The sequence below is a fragment of the Cyprinodon variegatus genome, unplaced genomic scaffold (genome assembly GCF_000732505.1).
Source record: "Cyprinodon variegatus isolate N-32 unplaced genomic scaffold, C_variegatus-1.0 Scaffold1387, whole genome shotgun sequence".
In the NCBI taxonomy this organism is placed as follows: Eukaryota; Metazoa; Chordata; class Actinopteri; order Cyprinodontiformes; family Cyprinodontidae; genus Cyprinodon; species Cyprinodon variegatus.
The window spans coordinates 144,116-159,481 of NW_015151840.1; the positions used below are offsets into that span (position 1 = coordinate 144,116).

Sequence of the window (15,366 nt, forward strand, 5' to 3'; positions counted from 1 at the left end):
AAAAAAGTCAGAATTCTAAGAAAAAAGTCAGAATTCTGAGATTAAAGTCAGAATTCTGAGAAAAAAGTCAGAATTCTGACTTTTTCCCCATACTAAACTGAAATAAAATTTACAAATCAGTTAACTTTTTTTTCTTTTCCCTGTGGCCCTAATCCTCTTCTGTACATTAATGAGCAGATTGCTTGTTCTACAAGCAGTTGACAGTCCAATTAAATACAAGATGGGATTCTAAGTAATGGGAATGAGGTATAAATGATGCAAAATATTTAAGAAAAAGCACTTATAGCCTTAAATAATAGAATATCTAATCTAATAAACCCAATCATATTTATAGAGCACTTTACAAAATTAACATGTTTCTAAGTAGCCTATTTTTAATTGCTAAAACAAAGAGTAAAAAAATAAAATGAAACATGAGAATGCTTAATTTGTCTGTTGTTTACATTCACATATCCTCGATCAATTAGTTTACACAATTTGGCTGTCAGAATATAATCTGCACATTAATGAAGGAACACACACAAAATAAGGTTTGCAATCGCTGTCTGCTGAATTTCAGATGCAAATGAATTTTCATCTTCTGTGAAGATCTGCTCTGTGCATTCAAACACACAATGATTTCCACAAACACTGTGATTTGATCATTTGGGAATATGGCAAGAAAAAAATGCATTATGAAATACAGATATGTGAAGGTCCTATCAAATAAATACATGAAATATGTAGATATATAACATTTTGGATGGTACATTAGATTTTAATCAGTTCAAATATTACAGTAAATATACAATTGAATCTTAAAATGCCTAATTTAAAGTGATGAAATAATTTCTATTTTGAAAATAAATGTATTTATAAGGTAATGTAATAAATTTACTCCCTCTATATATATTTATATTACTATAAAGTGAAAAATGTATATGTATTTTTACAGTATCTCTTTGCTGCCTTTGCAAGAACCAAGGATCAAGACTCTAAAAAGACAACCCTGAACCCCACAATCCTCTAACTTCCCCCTAGCTATTATCTGCAAGATCTTTAGTAAGCAAGGTTCAAAATTCAACAAGTCATCTTCAAGACCCCTGTTTACTTGTGTATCCATTCCAGAACCCCTGGCTTTCCGCATCGCCATTTCCACCCTGACGTGAATCACCGTTGCATATTTATTTATGCTGTATCATTAAACTTCCTAACTGTAATTTTTTGTCTTCTGAGAGTCAGTTCTGCATGTGGGTAAGAAGAATTAACAAAACCATGTCAGATTCTCTGCTTTTACAGTTTTCCAAGATTTCCGAAAATCACTTTATGAGCAGAATGGGAAATATGATTGATAAACACAAACTACTTTCTGAAAGTCAGTATGACGATTTAGATCAAAGAGATCCACAGCGTTGGCAGCCCTGGAATTGATAGAGATAATTCACCAGCTCCCAAGATAAGGAGACATTTACAACTGCTCTGTTTGTTGAGATAAAAAAATCACTTGACCCAACTGATCACCCTATGAATTCCTGATACATATTTATCAGGAAATTAAAGCATTCTAGAGCACATGGTTGCTTCTGGAGTGGATGGAGAGCTAAATACTCTAAGTAGCAGATAGAAATTTGTGAAGATAGGAGATTATCAGTCATCATGTCTGGACACTGCTCGTGATATCCCCCAAGACACTTTTGTGACCCATAATTGTTTATTTTCTACATAAATTACACATGTAAGGTTTTGAATATAGTACACGTTTTATTTGCAGTTGATAAAAATATTTTTTGTACAAGTGAGAGAATACGGCAGCTCTTGAAAGATACCACAGCAGAGATGAATAAGCTCAAAAGCTGGGTGGTCAAAAACTATTTGTACTTGAATTTGGAAAAAACTACCTTCAATGTCTTCTGGAAATTATAAAGAAAATATAGATGTAAATGTCTTAATAAATGTGGTAAAAACTAAATGAATAAATCTGCTGGAAGCCTTACATCAAATATGTTCAAACTAAACTCTCTAGAAGCATTGCAATTCTTAATAAAGAACTTGTTCCTGTATTTTTACTCATGTTGTCCTCTGCTTATCTGGGACATGGTCCCAGGGGCAGCGGTCTCAGCACATACACCCAGACTTCACTCTCTCCACCTTTTCCAGCTCTGCTCGGGGTAGCCAAAGTGCTCTTAGGCCAGTCAAGATAGGCTCTCAAGATAATTTGAGAGCTTTGCCAGACCGCCTTTGGCTGTACCTAGAAATCCTGTTCATGAAAGTTCTGATTATGAACAGGAGCAGCAACAGAGGACAGCCCTGCCAGAATACAACAAACGCAGGGAGCAAGTCCAACTTCAAAATAGCAATGCACACCACACTTCTGCTCTGCTTGTACAGAGACGAGGTGGCCCCTAGTAAAGGGTCCCCGACTCCCTAATTCTAGATTAGCCCCCACTGGGCACCAACTGGAAAACGACACTGCTCCTCCACAAGCTAAGGTTTGACAATCAGCTGGACTCCCTTCTCCAGCACCCTGGCATAGACTTTCCTATGGAGACTGAGAAATATGATCCCCTTAGGTCTGAAAATGCTCACTGATCCACCACCCTATTCTGTCAGTTCAGGGGCATTGTCCCTGACTTTTTTTTTTATTTTTTTTTTTAAGAAGATATCAGGTTGCATTCTGCACAGCTAACAGCAGATGGCGCCAAGTCCTCTGACTGAAAGTAGAGGCAAAGAAGAAGAAGAGGCAGCGCTCATGTGTGACGCTAAAGATATGCGCAGGGACATTCGCTCACACGTGTTGTTTTCATGAGTTTGGATCAGTCGTGACTTTTCTGCATCAGTTCAGTTTTAACCCACCGATTCCAAGATGGGGAAGAAGTCAAAAGTCGGAAAGACGAGGAAAGATAAATTCTACCATCTTGCAAAAGAAACAGGTAACGTTGCGTTAGAGAGGAAAACAGTCGGCTACTTTTAGCTACATGTTCTGTATTAGCATTGGCTCCCAGTAAAGCCTTACATAAAAACAGTAAACATGAACATATTTCTTTGTTGCGGCCTTCAGGTTATCGATCTCGGTCTTCCTTCAAACTCATCCAGTTAAACCGTAAATTCCAGTTTCTGCAAAAAGCGAGAGCTTTGGTGGATCTATGTGCTGCTCCTGGAGGATGGTGAGCCTGTTCATTATTAGTCTCTTATCTACAGTCTTAAACATCATTAATTTAACATTATTTATTAATGTAACGTTTTTTACACATGATTTTGGAACCTGTGACAAGTTTATGCTTACATTGGTTTAGATGTAACTATTTATTATATGTTCATAGGTGATAATAAACACCTCAAGTTAACATTTTATAGGTTGTATTGTTGTTTATAGGTCATATTGTAGGTTTAGCAAACTTTTAACATAAGAGCATAATATTGCATCTAGTAAAATGTATAAAACTGAATAATCTCACTAATAATGATTTACTATTTTCTATCTAGGTTACAGGTAGCATCTAAGTTTATGCCTGTTTCAAGTCTGATCATTGGTGAGTTAAGTGTTACAACTCTTATATCCAATAAGGGAAATGTGTCTTAAAGGTTTTCATTTTTAATTAATTGTTTTGATGTTTTGTGTTCCTGTCAGGTGTGGACTTGGTCCCCATTAAACCCATTCCTAGCGTGGTGACTCTGCAAGAAGACATCACAACAGAAAAATGCCGACAGGTGAGGATCCCTTTGAGTTCATTTCACTTCTGAACAACTTGTAATGTACAGCTGGAAGTCACCGTTTGCTGAGAAACTGTCAGACTGTGTCAGGGAAACTGGAGTCTGTTTGTCTGAGGTGCCTTTTGTTTCACATTCAGGCTCTTCGCAAGGAGCTTCAAACTTGGAAAGCAGACGTGGTGTTAAACGACGGAGCTCCAAACGTGGGAACCAATTGGCAACATGATGCCTTTTCTCAGGGTAAATATTTCTGTAAGCCAATGATATGATGCCGTTTTGTTGCTGTTGAACTGGGAAAAAATAATCTATTTTCCTCCTTAGCTCATCTGACCCTCATGGCTTTGAAGTTGGCCTGTGAGTTTCTGACCAAAGGGGGCACTTTCATCACTAAAGTTTTCCGCTCCAAAGATTATCAACCTCTTCTTTGGATCTTCCAGCAGTTTTTCAAAAAGGTGCAGGCCACCAAGCCTCAAGCATCCAGAAATGAGTCGGCAGAAATCTTTGTTGTCTGCCAAGGTAGGAAGCAGCTACAGATGCAACTAAATATTATTTCTTAGGTGATTTTTGTTTGTATTTTTATCAATAGGGTGCACCTCGACAGCCTTCTCATCTAATCTAACGTTCTGTAAACAGTCTAAAATATTCAGACTGATGGCTAATCTTGGGTTGAGTTACTTTATGACATGATTTAAAGAACATTCTAATTTTGTTCAGACCAATGAGTGTCTATGAAAATATGTGTACACACATGTAACAGGTTTTTCTTTTGATTAGGTTATGTTGCCCCTGACAAAATCGACAATAAGTTTTTTGACCCCAAGCATGCCTTCAAAGAGGTGGAAGTACAGGCTAAGACTGTGAAGGAGCTGGTTCCTGTCAAGAAGCCAAAGGCAAGCCCAGTTTACACTTTCATTCATTTTCATTCAACTAAGTAACCATTATTTACTGTTTATGTGGCAAATCTGTAATATAAAGGGAAGCTGATCATCCGTGATGTTTTATCTGAAACTGACCAAGCAGTCTATGCATTACAGGCGGAGGGATACACGGATGGCGATTTGACACTTTATCATTCTTTTACTGTGACCGCCTTTCTGAAGGCCGAAAACCCCGTCGACTTTCTGGGAAAAGCCAGCGAGGTAAGATAATTAACTTCAGTCTCACCACATGTGGATAAATAGTATTATAACCTACAGTATATAACAGTAACAGTTAAATACTATATAAAACTTTTAGAAAATGAATTTTACTTCCACTGTTTTTGTGTGACAATAACAGTTTCCAGATGTTTTTATATTTTACAAAAGAAGCATCTAAATTACCAGATGTTTGTCCCAGACAAATTAAAATCCCTTGCTCAGAATCGGTGAACAAACATACCTGTCAACAGGTGCAGAAGTCTGACTCAACATTTCCTTTCAAACACAACTGTAGTTTTAAACTGGATTATTGGTTTACAAATCGTTCTTGGGTTCGATTCAAGCGTGTTAGAGCTGCTTCTAATGATATATGATCACATTCTATGCTTTTGATTTAAATTTGGTGTCAGGCTGCGGTCCAGACTGAAAAAATCCCGGTTCTTTAAATCAAGAAGCAGGGCTGATCTAAATGGCAAAATGTTTTCAAAAAGCCCTTTAATGCTAGTTCTGAGGCTAACTTAAATGCTTTACCTATGGGCCCAAGTTTATAATAAATTCATCTATAGGTATGTTTTTATATCAAGGTCTAGAATGCCCTTAAAGTTTTTATGATTTCCTAGAAGGTTGAATTATATGCTGTATATCCAGTGGGTATGGAAAGTATTCAGACCACTTTACTTTTTCACTCATTGTTTCATTGCAGCCATTTGGTAAAATCCAAAAAGTTCATTTTATTTCGCATTTATGTTACACTCAGCTCCATATCCTAACAAAAAAACAGAAATGTAGATTTTTTTGGAAAATTTATAGAAAAACTGAAATATCAAATGGACATAAGTTTTCAGACTCTATGCTTTGACTCATATTTAACTCACATGATGTCCATTTCTTCTCTTTGAGATGGTTCTGCTGCTTCATTAGAGTCCAGCTATCAGGGTTTCCGCGGGTCATTAAAAATCATTAAATTATTATTTTTTAATTTAAGGCCTTAATTGGCATTAAAATTAATTAAATTTGATAACCGTGGCGTTAAAATGGCTTCGGAAAAGAAGCTTGAGACAGAGAAGGCTAGAGAATGGGGGGGAAAATGCAAATATACATATATATGCCATCAACAAGTACCAATATATGGGTACTTGTTGATGGCATTAAGATTATTTCTAAGAGCATGAAAAAGCATTAAATAAGAGTTACTCATCCATGTATAAACCCTGAGCTGTGTTTAATTAGACTGATTGGACTTGAATAGGAAAGGCACACCTGTCAATATAAGACCTTACAGCTCACAGTGCTTGTCGGAGCAAATGAGAATCATGAGCTTGAAGGAACTGCCCAAGGAGCTCAGAGAAAGAACTGTGGCAAGGCACAGATCTGGTCAAGGTTACAAAACAATTTCTGCAGCACTTAAGGTTCCTAAGAGCACAGTGGTCTCCATAATCCTTAAATGGAAGAAGTTTAGGACAACCAGAATTCTTCCTAGACCTGGCTGTTCAGCCAAACTGAGCGGTTGTAAGAGAAGTGCCTTGGTGAGAGAGATGAATAAGAACACAAAGATCAATGTGACTGAGCTCCAGAGATTCATTAGAGAGATGGGAGAAAGTTCAGTCAACAATCACTACAGCCCTCCACCAGTCAGGGTTTTATGGCAGAGTGGCCTCACTGAACCCTCTCCTCAGAAAGAGGAACAAATATTCTCTGGTTTGATGAGACCAAGATTGGACTTTTTTTGCTTTAAATCTAAGAGGTGTGTGCTCATCACCTGCCAATACAATCCCAACAGTCAAACATGGTGGTGGCAGCATTATGCTATGGGGTGGTTTTCAGTTGCAGGGACAGGACGGCGGGTTTCAATTGAAGGAAAGATGCATGCAGCAAAGTACAGAGATGACCTGAAGGAAAACCTCTTGCAGAGTGCTAGGGACCTCAGACTGGGCCGAAGGTTACCTTCCAACAAAACAATGACCCTGAGCTAAAATAACAAGGAGTGGCTTGGGAACAACTCTGACCATTCTTTACTGGCCCAACAAGAACCCTCACCTAATCCCAAATAAGCATCTCTGGAGAGACCTGAAAATGGCCGTGCAGCAACTCTCACCATCCAACCTCTCAGAACTGTAGAAGATCTGTAAGGAAGAATAGCAGAGGATCCTCAAATCCAGGTGTGAAAAGCTTGTGGAATCATTCCCAAGAAGACTCATGTCTACACTAGCTCAACATGGTGCCTCTACTCAATACTGAGGAAAGGGTCTGAGTAGATATGTGATATTTCACTTTTTCTTTTTTAATAAATTTGTAAAAGTTTCTACATTTGTTTTTTTTCTGTCAAGATGGGGGGCTGAGTGTACATTAATGAGAAATAAGATGAGGAATTTTTATTTACGAAATGGCTGCAATGAAACAGTGCAAAATGTAAAGGGTTTTAAATACTTTCCTTACCCACTGTGTGTATGTGTATATAATTAAGTAAGTGTCTTGGAGCCTCTGGTTTATTTAAACAACACTGAATGACTTTACCCTAATATTAGCTTAATTTTGTATATATTAAATGATTGTTTAGGTAAGTATCCATTACTTTGTGCATATTGATCTTCTAACCTGAATAGACATATTTTATTATCTGATAAAGGATAATTGTGGCTTTATCTTTAACTAACTCAATAATCAGCTAATCCAAAGGGATCTGCTAACAGATTCAATAACACTGATGGTGACTGAACAATCTTGTCACAGTGAAGTGTTGCCAGTTGCCATCATGGAAGGGAACATGGAAGTTACAGACAAAGCGCTCCCTAGTGGCTAAGCATGATGTTGCTTTAAGGTTTTACAGGAGAACCAGGTTTCTAATTCAAGCTCTTTCTTCTCTTTAAGATCAAATTCGATAATCCACACCTGGAATCCCACTCTGCGACCACCGATGAAATAAAGGAGTGCTGTCGGGATATCAAAGTTCTGGGACGCAAAGAGCTCCGGTGGGTGCTGAGTTTGCACAACGTAGATGATGGATTCTGCTGTTGAAGCCATAATTAAGATGAATAAATGTTATTGTGAATTATCGAGTGGGCCAAAACCTTTCATTTCAGCATTTCATTTAGTTCTTTGCTTTGTAATAAAGTTGTTTTGCAAAAAATGATGCTATTTAAACAAAAACACATGTCGCCAAACAACTAGTTTGTTGAGATAGCATCTTTATATATATTAGTTTTTTTTATATGTACGAAAATACTATCTTGAAGTGGGTGTTAATGACCAGTTGATTTTTCAGTATCTTGCATATTAGAGGCTGTGATTTTTGGACACGGGTTGGATCCCTTTGCTGAGGTCTTACAGTCTTGAAAGTGCCGGAAATTAAGAGTTTATCTTCACAATCGGTGCTCTTTTTCCATAACCCAGAGAGCTTTTATATGAATTTTTTTTCAGATTAACTTGATTTGTTTTAAAAAAGTAATAATTAAAACGATCTCCTTTGTTTTGACCTTTAGAACCTTTTTATTTTTAAACTGGATGAACATTTCTTCAATCATGCTTGGGTTAAATGTTCAGACATTTTGTTAGATTTTTTGCTTATTTGGGTTTTGGTGAAATCAGTGCATTAATTATGCAGTGAATTATTTTAGTTTTTTAGACCAATCCAGTCCCGATATTGAAGTTTATTTTTTTCTATCTTACCAGAGGATCTTACGATGCCATAAAAGTTAAATTACCGTTTTCCGCACTGCCAAAAAAGAAGCCCGCTTTAGCTCTGCACCGTTTGGGATTTTTAGGAGAGTTTGAACCTGACGAATGCCTGTAGTGAAATTTTAATATTTCTTGGTTATTTTTTAAAATATCTGGAAATGTTTTAAATGGTGAATTGTATGGTTTGTAGAAAATAAGCCTGAAAATGGAGCCTACGGTTCAGAAAGGGATCACCTGCAGAGTCAGTTTCAAGCCTAAAACCATAAACTGTCTGATCTTTTCTACTAATTCACCTTAGAATGAGAAAGCTATTGGATGCTGTCTCTATTGAAATGCAACATGAGGTGATGCAGCAATTTCTTTTCCCTCTGCTGCAGCATTAAGTTTGTTTTTGTGTATATCACAGTCTGCTGCTGAGCTGGAGGGCAAAGCTTCGAAGATATTTGGCAAAGAAGCTGAAGGAGGAGGCCAAACAACTCGACCAGGAGATCAGGTAAACACTAAGAAATGGGTTTTTGATGAAACGTGTCTGAGAGGATTTCTAACCACTCTGCCTGGTTTTTAGTTTAAGCTCAGATGAGGAAGGCATGGACTCGGAAGACGAACCTCAGACGAAAAAGGAGGAAAATGAGGATGATGATGAGGAGGAAGAAATGGATAGAAAGCTGGCAGACCTGAAAGCTCAGGAGGTGGCAGAGCTCAAACGGTTTGTCTTTATTGAAATGCAGTTTCATTTCAGCAAATTTTGCTTCATGGATTTCACAGGTGATATTTGATTTTTGATGCTTAATCATCAGGAAGAAGAGGAAGCTACTGAAGGAGAGGAGGAAGCAGAGGGAGAGAGTGGAGCTGAAGATGGACCTACCAGGGGTCTCTATCGCTAGCAACACAGACTCGTCCCTGTTTTCCTTGTCTTCTCTGAAGAAGCAGCAGGTGAAGACGGCTTGTAGCTCACAATCAAACAGAAACCTCTACTACTAATGAGACTGTTTCTCACCTCTTATTTCCACTTTGAAAGTGATTTATATTCCTTGGGTTTAATTAAATCCTCCTTTGACGTGTTTCCATCAGGTGCTGACTGACATCTCCAAGGGAGACATGGAGGCTGCAGGCGATCTAGGCGATGGAGAAGATGACATCCACCTTTCAGATCCGGAAGATGATGCAGATGAGATTTCCCTGGCATCTGATTTAGATGAAGAGGATTTAGAAGAAGTGGATCAGAGACAGAAAGAACTGAAAAAGAAAGCACCAAAGAAGTAAGTGATGGTTTAAAAATAGGAGAAGCCTCAGGATAGATGGATGTTGGAGCGATCAATCAGGTTCAGTCTGTAAAGTGCAAGGAAGGAATCTAATATATAGAGAGAATGGATTACCATCTAATAATATATGATTAGCCTGAAAATTATAAATGTAATCAGAGTGTCTTATAGTTATTGACGCCGTTCTTTTCATCCCTTTGACTGGCAGTGTGCAGGAAGCTCAGGGCTGTGAGGGGGACTTGGCTTCATGAAGCCAGGGAAAACACTCCTCCCTCTGGGATTTTGTACGTGGTTGACGTTTGATGTTGGTTTTGTAACGTTGAATCCAAAATCAGAAAGCGAACAGTCTGCTGATTTCCAAATAAAAAAAAGCAACAAAAAAAAGGGAAACAAAAAATAACCTTTATCACTTTTTCAATTCTAAAATAAAAACAAAAAAACAACCTTTTTCCGGTTCAGTTCCCCCTCTCTGTTTTGTTTTAGTAGTTACCCAGAATCAGTCATAAAAGTGGAAAAGAGAGACTTTGCACCATTGATTTTGGTCAGGATTATTTTCATTTCTTTTTAGTTATTTTTGCTAATTTGGCGATATTTCAGTGTCAATATACAGAAATATTGTACTAAAATAAAATGCCACTAAGATCTGATGAGCTGCCTCGAGGCTCCCACCTCCTGGTCAAGAGTGAAACCGTTTCCAGATTAGCTGCGTAGCTCCGCTGATCTGTGGGAGTCATTGTCATTTATTCCTTTTGTGTTCGTAGAGCCGGTTTATTGCCAGAATGTCGTACATGCATTAATGATGATGATGATAATGAGCGCGATTCGGGGTAGTCTGGGAGCGTATAAATGTGTTCTAGTATTGTACCATGTCCATAGTAATGCAGACCCACTGCATGAAGCTGATGAGGGGAGAGCTGAATCGGAAAAGTTATTTTTTATGGTGGAATAAAAAAATATTCTTTGATTCCTGATTAAGGATTTCAAAACTAAATAACAAAATTGGGCAAGTTTACCCCCATTTATCACTCGATTACTTTTTGTGATTTTTTTTTTTTTTTTTAGGTTTCCTATTACAAAACCCAAATCGAATGTCCAGCATGTACAGGGACTCTGCAGCCACATTGTTTTGAATCTTATTAAAGACTTACACGGCTGGTCTGGTCCAGGGATTGGTAAATGTCAAGAGGAGAAAAAATATAAAACTCCTTAAGTTGGTTGGGTTTGCTTCCTAGAACAGGACCAAAGCAGATCATCTATCATTTTCTCCTGATCCCTCTGCCAGCTTATTTAGGGGAACCAGAACTGTAGGCTCATACCCTACTCTACTTAATGCCACAAGACTTTTTAAAACTCCTCTCAATTTTCCATTTGTGGCCTTACTTTATTTTTTCTGTTCTTGCTCCTCATCATTCTTGTTTGGGCACCGATCCAACGAATGGTTTTCAAGCTTTAGAAAGCAGAGCCAGGCATGGGAAAAGACCTTCCAAACATTTGATGTGGAAGTCCTTTAACTTTTTAAAGTCTCTGTAAACTTATATAGGAGTCACTGTCTCCACTGCTAGGTATTCAGGAGTTAATGTCAGGTTTTTATTTCATAGTTCTTTTTTCTGGTAGCTTATAAAGTCTGAAATAAGGGAAATATACAGGCCTGTGTTGATGGAGAGTCACCACTCCTGTTTGAATTATCCAGAGTGAAGTTCCCAGAGGAACCCGAGGAGGAAGAGGAGCAGGACGGTGGCTTGCTGGTTGAACTGGAAGGAAAGGATGAAAAGATGGAGCATGAGACGAACCTGTGGTTCAGCAAGGTTTGTCCGTGCAGACTCTTCTCGTTCAACTAGTGCCGCTTCCTCACAAATTCCCTTCATGTCACCCTTTGATTGGCTGTTTGACTGTTTTAGATCTTAATGGTTCGGTTTTTCCCTTTTCGTTCCTCCTTCAGGGCATTTTTTCAGAAATTGACCTTGAAGCGGATGCAGAGAGTGAGCTCAAACAGACGGAGTTGCTCCAAAGCAAACAGTCAGGTAACCTTTTTTATTAATCCTTCGATTCTCAGGAAATCTGGTGTAAGATTGCTGGGGAGTGGCGGCCTAGTGGTTAGGGCATAGAGCTTGGAATGCTGAGGTTGTGAGTTTGAAACCTACTCCCATAGACTGCCGCTATGGCTCTCTGAGTCAGACCCTTAACCCCACACTGCTCCTGGGTGTCCCACGATGGCGGCCTACTGCTCCCCAAAGCAGCTCCCCATTTACTCTGAGACGGCATAAGTGGGATCAAAGGGAAAAGGTCATTGAGGTCAATTGGAATTTGCGCTAAAAGGAAAATCACCCCCTTGTTAAAATAATAAATTAATAGTGATTAACCATATCTTTACTGTGCAGTTTTTAATGGCCACATTCAGATCTGATTACTCCAGGTTTGAGTCAGGAAACTACTTCAGTGGAACTGTCTAACAGCAAGATGTGGGCTAAGAATTACAGATTGACTGAAGGTCGACATCTATTATTTGACATCAGTCTAACGGCACCCTGATATGAGCTCCCATTTTTCTTTCTCCATTTACATAAAAAAAGGAACATGATTAAAAGCCAGTGTTACACAAGGTTCAGATATGCTTGGTTTTATTCTACTTATTACCAAATCGAGCTAAACGTTAACAATAGATGGTAAATGGAGGGAGCTGCATGACATTGTATGTGATCTCAGGGCATGGCTGCTGAACACACCTATGAATCAGCCAACCCATGCATGTGTGGGCTAATGCTTATAAAGGGAAATATTGCTAATATCAGGCCGAAATGTTGGCTGTCAGTCTGTCTCTACTAAAAATAAAAAACATTTCTGATCTGCCTTTAATATGTTGGCAGTAAAGTGACAACAAAGTTACATTATGTTCAAGAACTGGGGCAGTGAGGCAGATTCTGATGCTAAAGCTGGAAGGGAAACTCGACCGATGACGCCATAAGTGTGAGAAATGAAGGAATTTGTCATGAGACATGTAGGAATAGGTACGCTTATGAAGGCTTAAGGCTGGGAAATTATGGCATCGATTGGTGCGAGATCCCTGCTAACCAGAGAGCATCAGTTTGTGATGCTCCATATCACTTAGTTTATTGGGGTGGGGGGAAAATTCCTGAACACCAGTAGGTCCACTGGTGACCTTGAGTGGCGTTTTCAAAGTCTGGAATTTAATCCATAATTAATTATTACCTTAAAAGGTTTGTTCATGTTTGAAAACTGTCTAATATGGCTGCATTGAAACAATTTTGTAAAAATGGACCACAATGGTTTAATTGGTAGTTTGATGTAGCAGATGATAGTATTTGTATTTACTTTTGTTATATATTTCTACTAAAACTATTTAAATGAAACAAAAGCCAATTGCATGGAGCAGTAAGGTAAATCTACAAATGAAAATGTTATCCTTTTTTTTTTTTTTTTTTTTTTAAGGAAAAGGAAAAAAGAGGAAAGCTGAAGAAGAGTACAATGAAAAAGAAGATGAGGAAGAAGACGAAGAGGAAGCTGCTCATGCAGGTGTGGAAACTCCAGGACCTTCCCAGGAAGCTGCAGAGGACAGCGACTCTGATGACAGCAGCGAGGATGAAAAGTAAATCCCTGCTTCTTTTAGACTCTCTGCTGCATTGTGTCCAAACTGTGCAGTGAGTCAAATTACACTGAAGCTTAAATTCTGAAGTGCGGAAAAGGTTTTTTAAAGCACTGATAAAGCAGTCGGATTTCTTTTGTTCCAGTGAGATAATAAGAATGAAGGGAGCCAGGGGGCCTGGTGGGGCATCAGCAGACGCTGAAGGTGAAGACTTCCAGGTTGTTCCTGTTGAAAGCACCAGTGAGTATAAAGGCCTGGACATACTGTACAAGAACAGGAACAAATAAATGTTCTTTTGGGTGGTGATAACAGTATTTTTGTCCTGGAAATGTAATACTTAACACAAACTTACGTTGCAGAAATGTTCACATCTTTGAAGTTTCCTCCTTCTGTAGAATTTATATAATAGATGTCAAGAGTAAAAATAAAAAAATAAAGTTCTATGCATAAGACGTAAGCAGACTGAAAGAACCCCAAAACTGAAAACCTTTTATTTACTTCAATGTTCTGAAATTTTCAATTTGTTCTTCTTTTGGTTTCCAGGTAAGAAAGCCCGGATCCTGAACGCAGAGGGCCTGGCCATCGGCTGTGAGATTGCCACATCAAAGAAGAGAGCCAGGGACCTGGTGGACAACTCTTTCCACAGGTCAATGTCTGGTTTTGGAAGACATTTTTACGAAGTCATTAAGAACCCTAACAGAAAGAGGAGCAAACAGAAGCTGCTCCTGTGTCTGCCGCCCTCTGATTTTTGCTAAATGGTATGATCCTGTACCCTTACATGTGATTGTTTCCCCCTTTGTAGGTTTGCCTGCTCTGACGAGCCCTGGGAAGTTCCCGAGTGGTTCCTGGATGATGAACGTAAACACAGAAAAAAGCCTGTGCCTGTCACCAAGGAGATGCTGGAGGAATACAAACAGAAATGGAAAGAGATCAATGCCCGGCCAATCAAACGTGTGGCTGAAGCTAAGGCCAGGAAGAAGAGGAGGGTAAGAGAAACATGCTTGTTTATATGAAACTAGACGACATCCACAGAGAGATCCAGATCATTGTGATTTAAAGGATGATTTAGAGAATGGACAAAAAATGAAATCCCGGTCTGTTGGATTGTTCTAGATTTTGAAGAAGATGGAGCAAGCCAAGAAGAAGGCAGAGGCTGTCGTCAACACTGCCGACATCTCAGAAAGAGAGAAGGTAGCTCAGCTGAAGAGGTAAGTCAGACTGAGGCTGCATTGTTTGCTGGTTCATACCAACTTGGTTAGAATAAAATACTGATGTTTTTTTTTGCCTTTCTGTCAGTATCTACAAAAAAGCTGGCCTGAAAAAGGAAAAGAGAGAAGTGACGTACGTAGTCGCCAAAAAAGGAGTTGGGAAGAAGGTTAGACGGCCTCGTGGAGTGAAGGGACTCTTCAAAGTGGTGGATGGACGCATGAAAAAGGATATGCGGGGGGTGCAGAGGAAGGAACAGCGAACGAAAGGAGGAAAAGGAAGGCAGTCCAAGGGGGGTAAAGGGAAGAGAGGAAAATAAATATGAACTAATTCAATTTTGCTGATCGGGATCAAGCAGAGCAGCTTGAGTTAATTTCTTAAATACATAAAGTGATTAAAGTGTATTTAAGCCGTGGGGACTTTGGACCTGTCCTGGTGGCGTCGATGCTGGTGCTTCCTGTACATCTTTCTAAAGATGCTGTTTTTTCTCACAGACCTGTAACTCTGTACTAACAGTATATGTACTCCTAATGTTTTGTAAATATTAACTGGACAAAACCAAAAAGTTTTTTTTGTTTTGTTTTTTCTTCAGAAAGATCTTTAAGTTTAAACAGTTTATTCAAAAGTTTTGAAAAGTATGAAAGTTATAGTGCTGCCTCGCAGGGTTTTATTGAACAACTTGATTCATTGCAGTGAAGCAAGAAACGTCCGTTTATGGAGTAGCTCCAAAATCACACTGACCTTGAACTGCACATACACATTGCTGAAGTTTAAGGGATAGCTCATCTGATTTTCA

At 38.7% G+C, this 15,366-nt stretch overlaps 1 protein-coding gene across 1 annotated transcript; it reads left to right on the top strand.

The window, feature by feature from the left end:
* Positions 1 to 2,718: 2,718 nt before the first annotated feature.
* Positions 2,719 to 15,360, top strand: ftsj3 (FtsJ homolog 3 (E. coli)). The gene is made up of 21 exons (XM_015402715.1): positions 2,719 to 2,909; positions 3,038 to 3,143; positions 3,463 to 3,509; positions 3,608 to 3,687; positions 3,828 to 3,927; positions 4,009 to 4,203; positions 4,462 to 4,577; positions 4,722 to 4,826; positions 7,695 to 7,795; positions 8,908 to 8,994; positions 9,067 to 9,207; positions 9,299 to 9,434; positions 9,573 to 9,760; positions 11,454 to 11,568; positions 11,703 to 11,784; positions 13,211 to 13,367; positions 13,510 to 13,604; positions 13,908 to 14,010; positions 14,167 to 14,350; positions 14,478 to 14,572; positions 14,661 to 15,360. The coding sequence occupies exons 1-21, from the start codon at positions 2,843 to 2,845 to the stop codon at positions 14,887 to 14,889; spliced, it is 2,529 nt and encodes an 842-aa protein (XP_015258201.1). The 5' UTR covers positions 2,719 to 2,842; the 3' UTR covers positions 14,890 to 15,360.
* Positions 15,361 to 15,366: the final 6 nt, after the last annotated feature.

Coding starts and splice junctions, on each gene's coding strand:
- ftsj3 (XM_015402715.1), top strand. CDS start 2,843: ATGGGGAAGAAGTCAAAAGTCGGAAAGACGAGGAAAGATAAATTCTAC. Junction 3,688..3,827: donor CAACAGAAAAATGCCGACAG/GTGAGGATCCCT, acceptor TTTCACATTCAG/GCTCTTCGCAAGGAGCTTCA. Junction 14,351..14,477: donor AGGCCAGGAAGAAGAGGAGG/GTAAGAGAAACA, acceptor GGATTGTTCTAG/ATTTTGAAGAAGATGGAGCA.